Source organism: Pomacea canaliculata, linkage group LG1 (genome assembly GCF_003073045.1).
Source record: "Pomacea canaliculata isolate SZHN2017 linkage group LG1, ASM307304v1, whole genome shotgun sequence".
In the NCBI taxonomy this organism is placed as follows: domain Eukaryota; kingdom Metazoa; phylum Mollusca; class Gastropoda; order Architaenioglossa; family Ampullariidae; genus Pomacea; species Pomacea canaliculata.
In genome coordinates, this window is record NC_037590.1 from 24,739,405 (window position 1) to 24,758,404 (window position 19,000).

Below are 19,000 nucleotides of genomic sequence, written 5' to 3' on the forward strand. Positions count from 1 at the left end.
GTCAGTTTGGAAGGTGCGGCATAAATGAAAACAAATCTTTGAGCCTTTCCCCGGTACTGACAGTAGCAATTTGGGAATTAGAAAAATAAAGAAAATTCAATATTTCAATCATACCATGAAAGGTACTGTGTGTTACTGGCTTAGGTGAGGTGTGGCTGACCAACAGGCGAGATGTGCAGTTCCACTTTTCCTTTTTTCGAGATCTGTCTGAAAAGTAATGGGAGATGTGTCGTAAACAATTTATTTCATTGCCAAACAACAAACTACATGGCTTCCTCTTCAAAGTCCCACCCCAGTTCACTTTTCCATCCTTCTCTGTCATGCTTCTGTGGAATGCTGGAAGGAATCTTCTGGATACCCCTCAGCTCCTTCGTTACGCCATCTTGATGGCCTCCAAGCCTTGTAAACGGGTCCTCGATGATCCTCTCGAGCTTGGAGGGAAAAAAGTCCCGGGTGCAAGCAAGAATCTGTTCCAGGATGGTGATATTCTTCTCATCAAACTGCGGGATGCTCAGGGCGTTGTGAGCAGGTCCATTGTCGTGGTGAAGCAGCGAAGACCTGTCCTGTCACAACTCTCGTCTCTTCTCACCACAGAATCTTTTTATAGACTTGCTGATTGACCAAGATATTATGTCAGACGATAACACAATTCCTGTTTCACAAATAGTTTATTCAGAACACCCGGTCCTCTTACTTTTCAGACACACCTCGTACTGACATCTGAGACGACTCCCGGGTGCCGCCTGTAGCGCTCTACGGATCACTCCGCGAGTGAAAAAAAGTTCGTCTAAGGTTTCCTCTCATTTCTGACGGGGATGGGCGGCCGTCAGTGGTCGCATCCCAGCTGCGGTCAATGGCAGTCTTTCTGTGCGATGTTCCAATGATTTTTTGGCGTCTGAGGAGAATGCAAAGTGAGTCTCCACTAGTTCCTGTCTATCTTTGCTACTATTCCGAACAATTATTGGCCCAAACGATTATCTAGAGATGTCCGCAGGAAACCCGAGCGTCTCTTGGAGGACTGCAGTCCAGGATAACAGACGGACTTATGTACTCGGATACTTTCCGGTTCCAAGGCTGGCACACATGCCTCTGCCCCGTGTAAGTAGACTCTTAAGGTCTGTAGATGCTCGACAGAAGTAATGACAATGCGTGTGCGTGTGCGTGTGCGTGTGTGTGTGTGTGGGTCTGGGTGGGGTGTAGGTGAGTGAGGAGATGCTCTGCTGAAGTTAGTGTCAGTCCCCAGTTTGTGCTCCAAGAGAACGATCACTTACTTTCAACCCAAGCCACGTGGGCCATATTTTTTTGTCCCAGGAGCTTGGCTGGTTAATGTGATGTCAGGAATTGGTAAGTAACAGCGAGGAAGCCGAAGTACCTGGTGTAATCCTCCGATGGCCAACACATTGAACTAGTGTCGCATCCAGTGCAAAGACACCAGATGTCAAGGTCTTCTAAACACAGACTGCCGCACACCAGACCGAAAACCCGTTACATACATTTTAACTTGTCCGACATTAGAATCGAAAGCTCTCCGTCTGAAGGAGCAGATGTTTTTGGAGAGGGTGGGAGAACGATTCGAAAGTGTTCAAACTATTTACAGGTCTTTGATTCTCGAGAGCAAATCGGTTTCTACTGACCCATCAGAAGCCGTCACGGAGTTGCTCCTTTTCTATTGGGTCTGGCTATTCCACTGGTGGATTTTTTGCACCATAGATATGTTTTGTACAAATAAAAGTAAACATAATAAACCTTTCGACAGACAACGCGCTGTTTTCACTCTTAATCGAATCGACTTTCAGTTAATTAACTTGTACACAATCCATCCCCTTGGGTTGACGTAGCGTCCATCGTATGATCTGGAATTACTTGGTCCATAACAACGAATCACTGTCACATGGTCCATAACAACAAGCGATTGTTCACCATCACGCGTCTCTATCTCGTGTGGCGTATAAACTCTTTCATTACAGCAAGCCAAGATCTAGATCGTGGACTGCGGAAGCAGGTCCATTAACAACTCGTCAGAGGGCGCGTGCTTTCAGTGGGTTGTTTGAAGCCAGGAGGACCCACACTTCACTGTGACCCCCGGGCTACACATCACTGCTGTCCCCGCCCATCCGGGCGCGGGGCTTGTGGTGCCCCCACACCCCACACACCCCCACACCTCACACATTTCAACCATTTGATTGAGAACGTGTATGGTCCAAACTAACCTATCGATATCAAAGAGGATGAAGCCACCAGAAGGATGACCTTTTCAAAGGTCAGACAATCGAGGGAGTGGAGGGTGCACTCCACCAGTATTGTCGCCAGCGTGTTCGGAAACTGGGAGAATATGGCGAAGATTTCAGGTAATAAATTAAGACTTAAGTACAGCAGTACAGAAGGGACAGAATGTTCAGATTGGCTAAGACAGCGAAGGACAAAAGGTTGTGGGCAAGCTGAGTGAACCGCCCAGCAACACTCTCTCTGTGGGAACTCATTTTCCTCGACAGAGAAGTATACTAACAACGAAGCTGACACAAAACATTCAATTTCCGGACAGATAGCCTTGCAGAAGTTTAGAGACAGCTCTCGAAGCATCATCGATCAGAGGGGAAAATAGCCAATCATTTCAGCGTCCTGCCCGCGCCACCATCGGCATGGCGCACAACAAGGCTTGGGAGGGAGCAGGGACAACATGCACGGCGCTCCCCCAGTGCACCACTCACACCCAATGCCCGCAACTGCTGAAAAACGGCTTTAGCGTTGGCTGATTGGGGGACTTAGACTGGTGGCTTTCTTCCAGTTCATGATAAAGCAGTTTGGGGATCGTCTCCGGGCTCTCTCCTTGGTTCGCGCACGCTTCACGTCCGAACCTAAATACTCTGTCGCCTTTCATTCCGAAAAAAGCTTCTCGTCTAGCAAATGGAGATTATCAAGCCATATACAACCCCATTACATTATCATTAAATCTGACAACAAAATGATTTACACGAGTCTGATAGTAAGTCCCCCTCAGAAACAGGAGATATGGAGGCAGACCGCAGGAGTAGTATATAAGTCTACTCTTGCCAGGCATTAGCCGCAGTGACTGGCGGGTACGTAAGCCTGGACATAACTGTCGGACCCATTAGTCAAACTTATTTAACGGCATGCAAGCTGCCAGACGCCTGGTGACGTCATGCAGAAGGTACAGTACAGGTGGAACGTAGATGAATCAGTTGGTGACGTGTTACGTGTCTGTAACGTGCGAGTTACGTTTTACATTTTTTGTCTGTCTTTTTCGTCGTCGTGTTGTAACCAGACCAGGTTTGGTGAAACACTAAAAATGGACATTCATGGCAAACAGAAAACACTCGTTTATATCCATCTAAGCAAAGACAAACATCGCGTTTATGCAAAAAGGAACGGCGTTTACCAAGAGAAATCTCACTTATATGGAGAAGAAACAAATCTTCACACGAAAGACGACACAGACCTTTACGCCAAGAAACATTACACCTTCACATATAAAGTACACATTTACATAAAATAATAACTTTATATTTACAAGTTTACACAAAGATGACACACGTACTTACACAAAGCCAAAAGATGGCTTTTTCGCTCAGCAAATAATACAACGAGAACCGCGCCGCTAATCTTTAGCAAGTTCTCAACATCTTGGTTGCAACTGTTCTCGACAGACCGACGAGCATCTAACTTTAGCCTCAGACGAAAGAATTTGTTTGAAGTCCAGAAAAAGCAAAATGGAGTGGCCGGGCCTATTGACCCTTCCTTGATGTAAAGTGACATTCCAACTTGCTCATGGAGTAATCTCAATCGATTTTAATCCCTAATTAAGCTAAACCACGCACGTACGCTCGACCTTCTTTTCCGGATTGCGCACGGCACCGAGAAACTGCTAAAAGCTGATTGGATGTTGCCATAGGATACCTCGTTGTTGACCTCTCTACTGTGTCCTCACAAGTCTTGGCACTTTTTGTTGCTCCCCTCCCTGCTGATATTCTAGAACTGCTTTCTGTTTTCTGGACACACGACCACACGAATCAAGCATTTTTCTAGAAACTCGCTGTCCTCGAACGCCATATCCTCCTTTAGCAATAAAACTAACTTTTCTTGCCATCTGCTGGGGTTTGCTCTGTTTGTTCCTCCTTTATCTGCTCCACCTATTGGCGGGACTGTTTTTGCCATTGCAGGTTCACTGCAATACTCTGGATGTATTTCAATGCCGATTCAGATTGCGCTCTCATAAAACTGCGAGGCTTTGCTGACAAATTAACACACACAGCTTCATCCCGACAGCAGGGAAACATAGCGGGTTGTCCACTGGGTGAATGTGAACACTCCCGTCTAGTTTTCTCTTCTCCCTTTCACACATCGCCTTGATGAAAACTGGAAAAAGGCAGAAAGTGAACCTCTGAGCTTCTGACTAGGATCTGAGTGTTTGCGAGGGGACACGACACTTCCACCCGTGACACATCCGTGTCACTGCGCTATGACAACAGGGTTAAGACGGGGTCACACGATGTGGAAACAAAACTGTTCGTGTGGAGGGACATGTTGCCGCCGGCCTTTCCTTTGAAGGCAGCCGCCGATGCTGTCACGACTCCATCAGACATGTCAGCCGCGTTATTTATTTCTGTACTTCGTGTTAGAATTGTTATGACTGTCTATTTGTAAGGCCGTAGTTAATGTTCGATTTCAGTCAAATTAACCTTGGTTAAAAGAAACAAATAAAATAAAGTACACCCTGGTATGGGCGAATGGCAGGCTTCAAGACGTCAGCGGGCCGTACTTTATCCACCCGTCCTAGTGGAAGTGGCTCACCTTGTCAAAATGGAATCCCCCCCCAAAAAAAAAAAAAAAAAAAAAAAAAAAAAAAACTTTTCATTTACTTGTGGGTGATGTTTCACTGTTGATGCATAAACTTGTACTGGGTTTCCCTTTTGGCTAGCAGTAAACATGGAGATGACTTTGAAATGATTTGAAGACATCGCCGTTTTCCAACTTGCGCTGCTTTGACCTAAAGGGACTTTTGAAAAAACAAACTCCAGTGATTGACTGATATACTGTGTGTTTGAACATTTAACATTTGCACAGTTTACTGGATTTTATAGTCACTAAAACAGAAATGATGTTGTTCTGGCATCTTCTACCCGGTTGTGTGAATGCAAACAGACAATTTGACCACTCTGCGCTATATGTAGACAATGAAAATCTGTTTTTGAAAGTTGCTCCACATTCCTGATTTATACCTGTTTTATCCAAGATCGGTTCTATCTTCTATCTATAAACGGCAAGTAAAATGATTTATGGAAAGTCCGTCAAGAGAACCTCCACAATACATTCCTGCTGTATGTCCAGGAACTGCGTCATCTGGACATGCGCAGTCAGTTGTTCCTGGCCACTCTTTGCTTAGCGGGATGGAGGGAGCGTGCGACTCTTTCAGTTTGCTTCCTTTGTTTTTCAACCGACGTATTTACCAAGCTGACGAGTAGCCTGGACGAAACTCCCCGAGATTCCTGAGATTCCCCGAGACAAGCCGAGACTCCTCGAGATGAACTCACGTTGAACGTAATGCGTACGTCATCGTCAGTGGAGGTCCACACAGCCGGCCACAAATATTTTAGTGCTTATGTCTTAAATTACTTATTATAAAAGCAGGCAGAGTCAGGATTAATAAGCTTCGCCCTATCCTGTGGATAAGATGTGGATAGACACACGAGTAGAATGAGTGGCGGAAATGGATAAGCACTAACAATCCACTGGACACAGCTTGCAGCCAGCTGTGGCAGCACATACATCTGCGGCAAGGTTTGGGTTTTTGATCCTCATCGTGCAAGGATACAGGAAACTGTTTTGTTTGAGAAACTAATATTTCTTTCTCTCAACTGCCAGTTGCCTACCTGACTGATGATACGCTCATCGCTGTTCCAGTTTTTTCACAAACAATAATAGAAAAGAACAATATTGTTTGTTTTTTGTTTTGCAGTGATTAGGTTTAACTTATATCTGCAAATATAAATAGATTAAGTACCAGGGAAATCTGTGGTATTCGATTTTTTCGCAAGGAGCTAAGAAATTATTTTTTCCACTTGACATTAATAATATATTTATAATGTTATTACCTCAAGGGTTAGGCTACGGCTCTCTGCATCATATCACCTTTTCACATATCTAAGTGACTTCTTTCTTTTTTTTTTTTGTGGTCCGTTCGGTCTTCATATATCACCCCCTAAAGGACTGAAAATAAAATAATTTTTAAATGACTTTCTGGTGTTTAATGCATTTCCATAAACGTTATGAAAGTGTATTATCGCATCACACCGAAAAGCACAGAATGAACATTCAGATAATAAAAATTTGTGAGGTGTAGCTACACAAACAAAAAGTAGCGGAACACGAGGCCTGAACAGGGGCGGAAATCTGAATGCTGTAATTGTCGGACTTTGCTGACGTCAAGGCTGTACTAGCGCGTGTGAGGGGCTAAAAATAGACAGCTTTATGCTAAGCACGCGGTGCAATCGGCTCTGCCTGTAGGTGGCACCAATCACAGTGAACTTCGATCCACAAAACCTCGGACCGTTTGGTTTGCCAGGTTTGATTTTAACCCGATCTCTGTTTGAGTGCTGCTGCAGTTCGCTTTATGACTGGCTCCTGAAGTGGGGAACCATGAACTGTTGACTGCTAGCAATGCATTGATGATGAGGTTAAAGGTTATGCTGAACGCCACGTTTCCTTCAGAGACAAATATCATCATCACTTGCGCCCTTCGTCAGCAGGATGTGATGTGATGTATAGAACATAGACTGGGATTACCACTCGCTGGTAGGAAGGAATACACTCTCTCTTTCCCTAAAATGAAATACAGCTGTTGGAGTCTCTACTGGCAAACAAATTATCTGTATTTCAGATTCACGACTTTGACATTTTACACATTTTTATCCTTGCAGCAATCTCGAAACAACGATCTTCCTGACTTTTTGCAAATATCTTTCCTTCCACGAACATCTTTTTATTTTTTTTTTTTTTTTTTTTTTTTGACCTGATGACGAGACTGCAAGGTGACAAAAATAATGAGACTGTCCAATAAAATACTCCCCAATACCATCTGTTCAATCAGAAGAACGAATCGATCATCCTGTTTGTGGCCTGCTTATCAGGAAGCTTCACCCTCACGACTGATGTTTGCGCACCGGACTGAGCTCCAGACCTGGTGGTTGTCGTGAAAGTCGCTGTCTGTGCTGGAGCTGAATGTGGATGTTGGGTTGTCACGGAAACAGATTAGTCTTAGACACGTCAGTGGCGACCTCCTACTCTCCGTCGCTCTGAGCTCAGTATTTCCGCCCTCTCTGCCTTTTTTTTTCCATACCCCCTTCTGTTTCTCTATTTCTCCGCCTTTATCAACAGTTTTTATTTGTCAGATGAAAAAGTGGCAGACGGGAAAATATTACTGAAGAAAATGATTTCATAGAATAGTACAACTAAGTTACTAACCTTTTTAAAGTCCGGCTAACACTAATCGAATTTGCATTTAATGTTATAATACTGTTTTTATGTAGTAAAATTAAAATGAGAAAGGTCAGGGGTTCAACTGATAAATTTGTTGAATAAGCGAAAATCGAGTTTCATACAAAGAACTGGTGTGAGGTTTACACATCATCACCATTCATCCTATCCTTCACTGCGCCTGGTCTGTCCGCTTCTCATAAGTCCTTTTTATAGAGAGGTCAGCAAGTCGGGACGAAACAACGAAGACCCTGCTCTCACCTAATATTGATGAAAATCCATGAACCTAAAACTGGATAATGATGGCAATCATGGATTTAGAAGCTGATCCCGGCGGTCGTGAACCTAGAATCTGATATGATAGCAATAGGCTTTCATATTTCCGCGACGATTAATGGATGGGATCTGGTTTATGTCTCCCTTAAGACAGATAGATGTGAGCTCCATATCTTCACGGCTGTGGAGCCTTTATCTGCTTCTATTTTTATTTGAAAGTATGTCAGGATATAAAAATGCAGGTCAAAGTTCGTCCTCCGGACACCCATTTATCTGGGAGGAAGTAGGCAATGTTTTGTGACCCCAGCCCTACATTCAGCTCCCACAACTGCTGCACTACTTTCCTCCAGTGGGAACAAAAGTTCTGTCAAAGTCACATGAACGATCCATCTCGCAAACTCTCGTGTTTATTTGGCGATGTCGCGTGGCTTCCTTTGCGCCGTGCGGTTGTAAGCAGTTTGTAATGTGTTTAATGGGTCATCTCCGCTTTGATCACAGTCTGGTTCAGAAAATAACGGCAGTCCACGTCTGCCTCTCCGAGGTCCGTTAGCTTCGGGGACTATTGCAGCGGTCCGTGAAGAATATTTATCAAAGAAACCAGCTGCGGAAATGGCGGACATAAAAACATCACAGGCCGATCTGAAGTGCACTGGCCTGGTGTACATCGGTCTCAATATGTCACGTGTCTCCTGTAATGCAGCCTGGGTGGGCCCGCAGTGTGGAAGTCCATACCCTGGGGTGGGTGGGCCGGGTGGGCCCACAGTGTGGAAGCCCATACCCTGCGTCATTTGACGGCCGCTGCCGATGTGTGTGTCGGTGGCGCCCCCTCACAGCGCCCACACAGACCAATCACACACGATGCTTTCCCAGCCAATCTTCTCAACCACCTCTATCAACAACAGTCCCTCCCTCCCTCCCTTGGGAGGAAACTAAAAGAGCGGAAGAAGGGAAATGAAGTTCTTTGCACAGGGAAACAGATCACGTGACTAAGGTGAGCTGTAACCTGCCTACGCACCAACCTGCAGACTGCTGGATCCTGCTGTTGCATTCTGATGATAAATTCAATTGCACTGATCAAGCGCATCCAGTGAAAATTCAAATCTGTGTAAAGAGTAACATCTTGAATAAACACCAGGAAACCCTAGTACACACTCCAGCAACGATGTAATGGCGTGCAAAGGTCTGGGTTTTGAACCGAATCAGCATTTCAGGCTACGGCACCAAAGCAGCCAACCATGTCAACCGCTGGCACGTGCAGCGACAGATAAGCATGCATAAGAAAAGATCTGAGTGCACAGAAGAAGACAGGTGTCACAATGCATACAACATAATTTAAAAGTATAAATCAATTGAAAGAAAAAGCGAAAGTAACAGTAAAAACAAAGTAACAGACCGTAGCAGGGCTGGAATAGTATAGCAAGTACAAAAGTCGTGAATTCCACAGCTCAGTGAAAGTAGAGATGTCACAGGTAAGTGTGTTTCGATCGACAAGAAAGAATTCTCAAGTTACCTAGATATCAGTGCGGTTCAAAGGTCTCTGAAATGTCTGCCCAGTATTTTTACTGTCTCTATATGGGCTTTAGATTGTTCCGCTTCGAGTGCCACGGACTGGAGGGTTGAAGTGTAAATACCTCAGTAAGACCTCCTCTTCAGCATGTGAGCGGAGAGTTGCACACGAGAAATCTGCTTAAAACATGATGATGATTGATGGTCCTTCCGCACGACTGGTGGCAAGCTCTCCCACAGCATCTGAGGTCGGGCACAGTGTGTCCACTGCTCCTGTGGGTGAGATGATTGCACACGAGCTCCATCTTATTGTTTGGTTTTACACGTTGTGGTCCTTTAATTTTAAAAGATGCTTTTAGTGTTGAGGTATGGGTGCTGAACTGCTGAAAAGGTGTGGGTTGTTGTGGAGCAAGAAGGTAAAAATAATGTTTATAGACAGCAGGCAGACTGCTTATCTCACCAGGTTGACAACGTCCCCCAGTCATACCTGGACCCTGAGGTCGTCCTGTCACACACCTTCACCACCACAACTGATCATCATGGACTATGACACATGACTGTAGGGGTTCCAGACTGCAGTTCTTGCCGCACGTGCCTGACGACTGAGAAAGTCTCCGCGCACGTGCATGGGATCGTCTGGCGTGTGCCGGTGTCCCCACACCCACCACGTGTCCCTCCCTGTCTACCTCGCTACCTTCACCTTATTCCCTTGTTGCACGTGAACCCCACAAAATGGCTTGGCAAAATCGTCCCACCTACGTCAGAACAACGGAGGATCCCCACACAAACCTCAGACAAGAAAGAAAAATAATTAATCATTTCATTTGCTTCGTGTGAGCGCTGGCTAACCATTGGTAATGCGCTGATAAACTGCAATTCCAACTGATCGACTGTGGTGATTGCAGAACTCTAGTTTCCCTCACTTGTTCATTCTGGATCACTAAGCTTTGATAGACGAAGAAGCTTGTCCTGGAAAAATGCTTGCAAAACACCTGACTGAATGACTTCTAAGTTCCTGCCTGAATAGTTCTAAGAACCTGACTCACTGTGCCTGGCTGTGAAAGCACAAAGACTGCTCTGAATGTTTTGAAGGATGAATTGTGTCCAGTCCATAACCCTCACACGTTCCTCCTCGATATTTTCTCGACATTGTACTTCACCTTGCCGCAAATAGAACATTTTTTTCTCTATTTCTTTTATTCCATTCTCCCGACGAAGCTGCAAGGACATGTCCACTTGCGATTCTTTCATTACTGCATCAGATAAATTGTGAAGGACTGGCTTAGTAACTGTGTGCTCTAGCTGTCACCTTCTGGTCTCCTGTACTGGAGGTGAAATATTCCAGATTTCTCCACTTCAGTTCAGTGCCATGGCATGGAGCAGCCATCAAACACATTAGTTTTAAAGGAGTCTTCAATCTTTGTTTGCCTTGTGATGAGCGCTGCTTCACCATAGAAAGGGAAGAGGTTCGCGCTGAGGACAAGAAGAAAAAGAAGTGTGCTGCTGATGTCTCTAGGGCAACGGCCAGCAGATGACTGAGCTGCTCGCTTTACCATGTTCAGACTTTTTCTCTCGTTTACTGTTTAGCTCGAAACATATGGGTCAGACTGTGTTTTTTATATTTTACATATGCTTTGCATATTTCTCTGTTTTTATCTCTTTTGCAATAAATTTTATTGGCTAGAAGAGAAGCTTAGTAATGAAATGTAGCTGAAATAATTAAGATCGTTAGAACAAACACCTATTTTTAGAAATGTTATTATTAAGAGTTAGAAAACTAAGGTAATTAATTAATCTGTTCACATTTTTAGTCCAGCTACAAGACCTTTGTTAGAGCGTTTGACGAGTGGCAGCGACTGGTTCTTGCCGACGGGGGCGTCTGCCTTTTCCTCCCGGGGTCTGGCACCTACACAGATTATTCAGCCTTTGTAGCGAGTATTACATGTACACCAGAGCCTGCCCACGACAGCAGCATCGCAAGAAAAAAGGTGTGAGTGCTGTCAGCAGAGTACTTTGTCCTCTCACACCCACGACCTCCGGGCCACTGAGGACCCGCGGCCCCGACACATGAAGGCGGAGGTGGGGATCTGAAGCCCGGAGGCTCGCGTGGTCGCTTCCCGAGCGGACGCAAAGCTTTGTGGGGTGAGACCTGTAGCAATTATTTATAGAAAGCAGTAATCTCGACATTTGCTGCGCTGAACCACTCACTGCTAATGCTGCTCGCCCAACGTTGTGTCACAATGGCGAGAAGCTGTCCACCTACACCTCCATCGTCCTCTACACTAGTTTTTTAAACAGTTCCACTCGACGTTTGTTTTTTAGGGTTTTTTTAAACAAATAAATTCGGTTGCAGTGCTTTCCTATCATAAACATTTCTTCTGTTTTGTTTTGATGTTCAAGGTGGGTGTTCATTATTGCTATAACTGAAGTGTTTACAGCGCAGTATGTCTCTCCGCATCAGTCTTAAAGGCTTTCATAGTTGACACGGACAGGAAGAAGGGTTTGTGGAGGGGATATCATGGTCTATTCAGCTTCTGGTGGGCCTAGGGACTCATAATATCTTGTCATTGGTTGCTAAATGTAGTTGACACCGATGCAATTATAAAATCTTGTTATGCTGATTGATAGTCAGACCACGGATTGGGAATCCCACAGTCCAGACTGGATCCGACACGTGGATCCAATCTTCTAAGGGCTGGACTGGGAGGTTTGTCACACCTACGCGATGGCACTTTTTTATATAAAAAAAGTCTTTTTGTGAAGGTTTTTGAAAGCAAGCGGGTTGCTGCGAGCGTCAAGAACACGCAAGGCATGACGGTAAAGCAAGATGGCGTCACAAGTGTGCTGCGGGACGCTGCTGTCACCGGCGGACATAACATAGCGAAACACGGACTACAACTAAAGTCTGCGATTTGTGTTAAAAACAAACTGGACACTTCCCCCCTCCTGGAGAAAACAACTGGCAATACCAACTAGCTGCATGAATGAAAGCACAAAGAAAACGAAACAAAGAGTGAGCCCAAGCTTAGGAAACTAAAAAAATATATAAATGGATCGGTCCAGCGTATAGCCTACAACCACAGCGGTTCACTAAGTTCCTAGTAGTATACAGCTATGAATAACTGTACATAACAGCTCTCCGTGTTACAAGTTTTGGGGTAAGATGATCTCGTTCAGCGAGTCAGTGCATAATTCTGGCTTTTGACATAGCGATTATCATGGCAGATAGCGTTCACCGTGCTTCTAGCTGTTGCAGCAGTTATTTTATATTTCTATGATATGCACGCTAAATGGTGGTGGAAGGAAGCTCCACATGGGATGGCAGATAATGGAGCAGTTGACGGACTGTTTAGCAGACTGTAAACCACGGACACAGCCAGCAGACCGGCCATCAAACACACGGACTCAGCAGGCCTGCACCGAAAGACCCTGGCGGCAACAGTAAACGCACGGCCAAGTGATGGCGGGTGGCCAGACACCAAGAGGACAGGAGGAGATAAGAAGCCCCGCAAAGTGCACCACGGCGATGTTACATCGCCCTCCGACAATCGACTGCATCAAGCACAAGAGTACTTTCCCTTTCAAGGTAACGAGGGTTAGGCGGCGCGTCTGTCGGCCATTGTTAGTTAATGGCTCTCTCCTCACTTCGCACTGACGATGGAATAAATGCTGGATGTTATCAAAATGTCTTCCCTCCTCCTTGCAGCCTGTGGGAGAAGGGAAGTGTTTCGTGACCAGGAAAGGCTCCCAGTAACGTCCCGAGGCTCCAATATATACTTGGCTGTCGGTGTGATCGTCTCTAAAAACCTGTTTGCTGCTTGTTTGTTTACGCCTGCAGGACACCAGGCTTTGGTCGACACAGCCAACGATCGCCTACATTCACATATTCACATAAAGACGGAGTCTACTCGTATACACTGGCTTTCTCTCTCTCTCATGTACCCACACACCACACACCCACAAAACACGTACACACGTTCGAACATGCGATCAGATATGAGTTTTCTTGTTCAGAGAGAGCGACTTTTCTCAGACCTGATGCACAATGTGTTGACATTTCCAAGTGAATGTATTACAGTATGCGAGCTACACTGATTTACGGGTGGTTGAGGTGGTTGGGTGAATACGTGACAGAGCAAGGAAGTGACTAGAGAATTTGAAGGTCTCCATTTTACCCTTCTTCACGCACTCATTTGTCCTTCCATCATTCATACTGTCACGATAATATGGTCGAAGGGAAATCACAAAATAATAAGAATGAATCTAAGCGGCTTTGAGAGGGTATAATTTTAAGGTAGATATTTTGCCATAAGTTACATCGACGAAGAGTTCACATATGTCAAAATGGAAGTTATATATCTATTTATGTATTTAGCACAGCAAAACTAGATGGATGATAACAGTGCTAAAGGAGAATAGCAATGCTAAAGTAAATGTGTTGGTGAGGAGGAGTAGACAAAAAAAAAAAGAGCAGAAAACGACCAAGAAAAGTGAATTGGTTTGCGTCCATCCATGTAAGTTGTAGAGGTTGGTAACCAAGGCAACATACGAGTTTAGCGAGGGAAAATTGGACGATCGAGAAGGAGGCAGGATAATCACGTGAGGACAAAGATGTCTGCAGGATGCTGCAAAACTTCTCATAAACATTATTGTTGGCGGGAGCTGCGGCGACAAACTGAGCACATTACCGGTGTGTGGCAAAGTGTGTGCAAGTCTTCCAATGTCACAGCTGTGAGATCACAGAGAGAAGAGATCGATTTCGCCATTTTGTTTCAGTTCCGCCAGCTAATTAGGTCTCGCATTTTGTTGACAACAAATCCCTCTGGCGGTTTGAAACAAACAGTAAAGATGATGACGCACGCGGTCTCGCCGGCTCCTCTGTCAAAGACCCACAAGTTTGCAGCTGACGAGGAGCTGACATTTAATCAAAGAAACCGATTGAAATGGTGTGAGGGTAATGGAGAGGGTGTGAGAGGAGGGGAGTAGAGAAACCTGTACACGTCATGTAACCTCAGGTAGAGCAGTTTCTCAATCAGCACACCTCTGATCCTTCTCTTTTGTATGCAATAAACTGATCATTTAATACTTTTATTACTTGCTACTTTAATCTTAACTAATAATTAAATACTAATTTTGATAAAAAAACAAAATTTTACGACTGTTCAATAATTTAATATTTCATTTAGTAATCTATCTATACATGTATGTGCTCACCTGTGCGTTAGCACGCGCAACCTGCTTCAGAAATAAAAAATCTGCTCCCTTCCCAAAAATCATAACTGATGTCAAAAATAAAGGTCAACGGAAACTCATAAAATCGTACAAAAATATTTAATTCTTCACCCCAAAAAAAAAAAACCAACCAACCAACCAAACAACCAAACACAACCAACCAACCAACCAAACCAAAACAAACAACCAACCAACCAACCAACCAACCAAACAACAAACAAACAAACAAACAAAACAAAACAAAACAAACAACCAACCAACCAACCAACCAACCAACCAACCAACAACAACCAAACAAACAAACAAACAAACAAACAAACAAACAAAGGCATCCTTCGACCACATGGTGTTAACACTGGCAGGCACGTGGAATGAGTGAGATGTAGGAGACAGGACAAAGGTGAGACGGGGTTGAACAGGTTGATACTCACCTGAAAACAGATTGAGGACGAGGTTGACGGGACACAGAAGAGAGCGACAAGGATGTCGGCCACCGCCAGGTTGACGAGGAAGTAGTTGGTGACGCTGTGCAGCGCGGGGTTCCTCCCGACCACCACCATCACCATGACGTTGCCCACCAGCGCCGAGACGAAGACCAGGCCGTAGGCCAGCGAGTACAGGAGGATCATGTAGGGCGACTGCTTCAGCAGCGGGTAGAAGGCGTCGCTGTCGCTGTCGCTGCTGTTGTCGCTGGCGTTCACGGTGGGATCATGGCCTTGACCTCGTGACACGGCACCAGTCAGGGTTATCTCCAGCAAGGTGGAGGCGTTGAAGACTGGCTCTACCACTGGCATGTCGACAGCTTCAAGTCTGCTGGTGGAGCAAACCGTTAATGTGGGACCAAGGTGTGGCCATGGAGCAGGACCATCAAAGAGCTGAGTTGTCGCTCGTGAATCACAGAAGTCTTGGTGGGTCTAACGCAGAACTCTCGCATGCTTTTCACAGTCCTGGGCGAGAAAGAACTTCAGTCGTGAGTATGGCCAGGTGAATACGGTAGACATATGTGTTTTTTTTATTAAATTTTTTACTTTTTATTATTTTGTCCTGACGTGTTGTTCTAGAACGTGGTCACCTATCACTCCAGTGTTTGCTCAGCTAATGGACAATAAACACTGTACAGAATACCTCATTCCAAGGGTCGGCACTAACTTCTTTCCCTCAGTGACCGAGAATTTAAGGATCCAAGTGACTTGAAGCGTGTAATGTCTGCAGATGTTAATGGCCAGCAAATGTTCTGACATGTTCCCCATGCCTGCACAAGGGTTCAATTGCTTATCTCAGGACAGGGAGAAATTTTTAATAAGAGGGATACAAAACCTATAGTTTAGGTTTACATGTATATGAGTCTATATGTGTGTAAGTATAAATCACAATGTATACATACGTATATATATAAATTACATTGGCCAGAGGATAGAAAAAGTCGACAGACAACATAAGGACACAAACTCAAACAAAAGTAGCTAAACTGAACAATAACCAGGACAGCTTGCAGACTGCACATAGCCTGCCCACAGCTTGCACGCAGCTTGCACACAGTTTCCACACAGTCTGCCCACAGTTTGCACACAGTTTCCACACAGCCTGCCTATAAAGAGTGAGGAGACTCCGGAAATGGAAGATGAAATTAAAATGTGAAAAGGCGTAGAACTAACCACTTGAGACGAAAGAAAGCGAGCACATCTGGAATGAAGGCAACAAATTGAAGTCCTGCAAGTCAGTTATTACAGATTACAGCATTCTGTAAGTATGCCAAGAGAGCGATAGAGGAATGAAACCCTTTTTTTCCGAAGGCAATTTGGAATAACTGAGCGTTTGTACTTGTTAAAGTCAGCAAGCAATATTTTAAATGTCTTTAGGAGCATTTGCTAGGAATGAAAAGCAAACATTGTACCCACCGTCTGTGAAGACGTTTCTGCCCAGCAAGCTAGGTTTTTCTTTGCCAACTATTCATGTACGAAAAGCCTAAACGGCGCCGACAAAAATTACCCAGAAGATGGTCAAACCCCTCAGAACTGAAGGACATGAAATTATCCGACAAAGTTTGGTTGGAGAAGGGTTACCAGAACGATGATAGCCTTCAGAACTAGTCAAGAAACGACTGATCGTAAGATGTGGAGCAAACTTCGCGATCTTGAATGTTTTTCTGAACTAGGCAACTGGATTTTTAACAAGGCTGTCTTTCTTTCTCATCTTGCAGCCAGCAGGTACAGATTCAATATCACAAACTTTTTCTATTAAATTTTTTCATCTTGATTGTGTTGACTTAAAAGCAAAGCATTTTGAGCTTGGAATGTATATGTGATCACTGGTGGCGGGAACCGCTCCGTGCACTAGTCTCATGCCTCCAGCGTGGTCGTCTGCTGCACAGTTTCACTGATACCGACTGTGGGATTGTTGCAGTCGTCGCTTGACTCGCAGACCGGCAGGCCGTGGCACCACCGCCCAGCCACCCAGCCAGCCAGCCATGCGGCCAGTACAACGGCCATTCCACGCGCTAGTTGCCGGCCTCGCCCTCGCGCCACTTGTCCGTGTCTGTCCATGAGCACTTCGTCACACGCGTTTGTCTCCACAATTTATGTCAGTGAGATGGCGATTAGCACCAGTTTAACGGAACATCAACAATTACCTGGTGAGATTGAGGGACGGTACCGTTACGGCAAAAAGCAATGGGATGTAGCTAATGAATAAGAAAGTTGCTAAGGCTTATGATTCTAAAAGCGAAAAGCGACTACAGGATAATAAGTTAAGTTAAATTTAAGCCCCTTTTTTTTTATTTGTTTAATAATAATAATTATTATTATTCAGTTTATTTGTTTGTTCGTTACTGTCTTTGCCTATGGATAGGTAGGTGGCAACTATGGCTCAACACATGACGGTGAGTCTGACTTGAATGGAGAGCTGTGGTCACAGGTAATATCTGAAACATCCTTTCAAGCTTCTATCTGGTTTAATCAAGATGTGGATGTTTGCTGACAGACCTGCTCTGAGCAGAAACTCAATATGATGTTAGCATCACTGTGTTGTTCTTGTGTGTAGTTGCTCTCACCTTCTGTGACTTTCGTTAAGAAAAGAAGCAACGCCCGGATCCACCAGTAGAAGTCACCTGACCTGCACACCCAGCCTTCCAAGGCCAGTCTCTTTAAATCTTGAACTCTTTTCACTCCATTCTTAAGCTTGGCAGAATGTTGACATCACGATCATACAAAACTTTGCTAAACCTAACCAAACATTCATGCGGAACTTTGCCGAAGCAGGTCTAATGTTCGACTACATTTGTCCGAAGAAGGACATAGAGACTGGTCTCTTGTGGGGTATCTATGAACCAGAAGCTAGAGGAAGTCACGTGGGAGCACACAGAACTAAAAGTCTTGTAGGACTTTATATCTCTGGTGCATTAGAGGTAGCTCTGGATAGTAGCTCTATGCTAGAAGTACAGAGCTATCCCTAAGGATGTTGTATTCCCTCCTAAAGCTCCATCATGGCGAGCAGGAACCCAGGATGATGAGCCTACATCTGGTCCTGGATGTGCGCGCATACAGAATCCAGCTTTCAGTCTACAGTGTCTGCCTGGGTGGCCGTCACGTGATCAATACCTGCATCCCTCCGTGAAAGATGTTTGAAGTGTAATGCATCACAGAGTATTGCTTGAAAAACCTGTCTGATTCTTGGCAGTTTAATGCAAGTCAGGGATCGCTTTGAAGGCCCCCCTTGAAAAAAATACCATCGCCAGTCCTTTTTTTGTCTGCTCGCCAAAGTATTGATGTTTCTCGACAGGGGTTCGACACTGAGACTTGCAGTGGACGCAATCCAGCCGAACTCGTGGCCACGGAAAAGTCTTTTGCTGAGGTTGAGTACACTACCAGAAATTTAAAAATTATTTCTTCTGTCACTTCTGATGACTTGCACTCTGACCCTCTGGCCAGCATGTTGGTAACAAGCCTCTTGTATCTCAGCAGTTCGTTATTTGACAGCACCTTACTAACCCTCTACCTCTTGAACCCAGACCATCGCTGGACCACCTGTACACTCATTACCAGAAGGACAAACACACTTAATGTGGGTCTGCTATATCACTGTGTATTCATTGTGCATGGTGTTACAAAGGGCGTTACGACACGCGACCAAGTCATGTAGTCTGTCAGAAAGTAGCCAGCAGTTGGCAGTCCTGGTCCAGTGTTAATGTGTTTGTCACAACTCGGGATGATGCCCTATAGGCAGGTGCGTGCCATCTCATAACAACACCTCCAGCAGGCACCCCGAGCTCATCTACCCGCTTATTGATTGGACTACTGTGGGTCTCGACCTTGCCGTGACAAGCTTTCATTTCAAAAGGAAAAGTGTTAATTAATTTACGAGAGAGAGTAAGATCAGATGAATTTCTGTCTTTTGTGTGTGTAAAAGATTGCATGCTTTAATGAACACGGACGAGGTATGGAGCCTAGTTATCCGAGCAAAACGTTTTGTATGGAACTTACGGCTGTTTAAGTACATT

The 19,000-nt window shown here is 44.8% G+C and overlaps 1 protein-coding gene across 1 annotated transcript in view; it reads right to left on the reverse strand.

Moving 5' to 3' along the window:
• Positions 1–16,483, reverse strand: part of LOC112556498 (neuropeptide SIFamide receptor-like) — a 29,062-nt gene extending 12,579 nt beyond the window's left edge. Inside the window, exons 1-2 of the mRNA XM_025225562.1 lie at positions 16,404–16,483; positions 14,937–15,452 (exon numbers count right to left, since the gene is read on the reverse strand). Coding sequence (XP_025081347.1) covers positions 14,937–15,299 — 363 coding nt within the window. The 5' untranslated portion in view covers positions 15,300–15,452; positions 16,404–16,483. The remainder of the gene's footprint in view (positions 1–14,936; positions 15,453–16,403) is intronic.
• Positions 16,484–19,000: the final 2,517 nt, after the last annotated feature.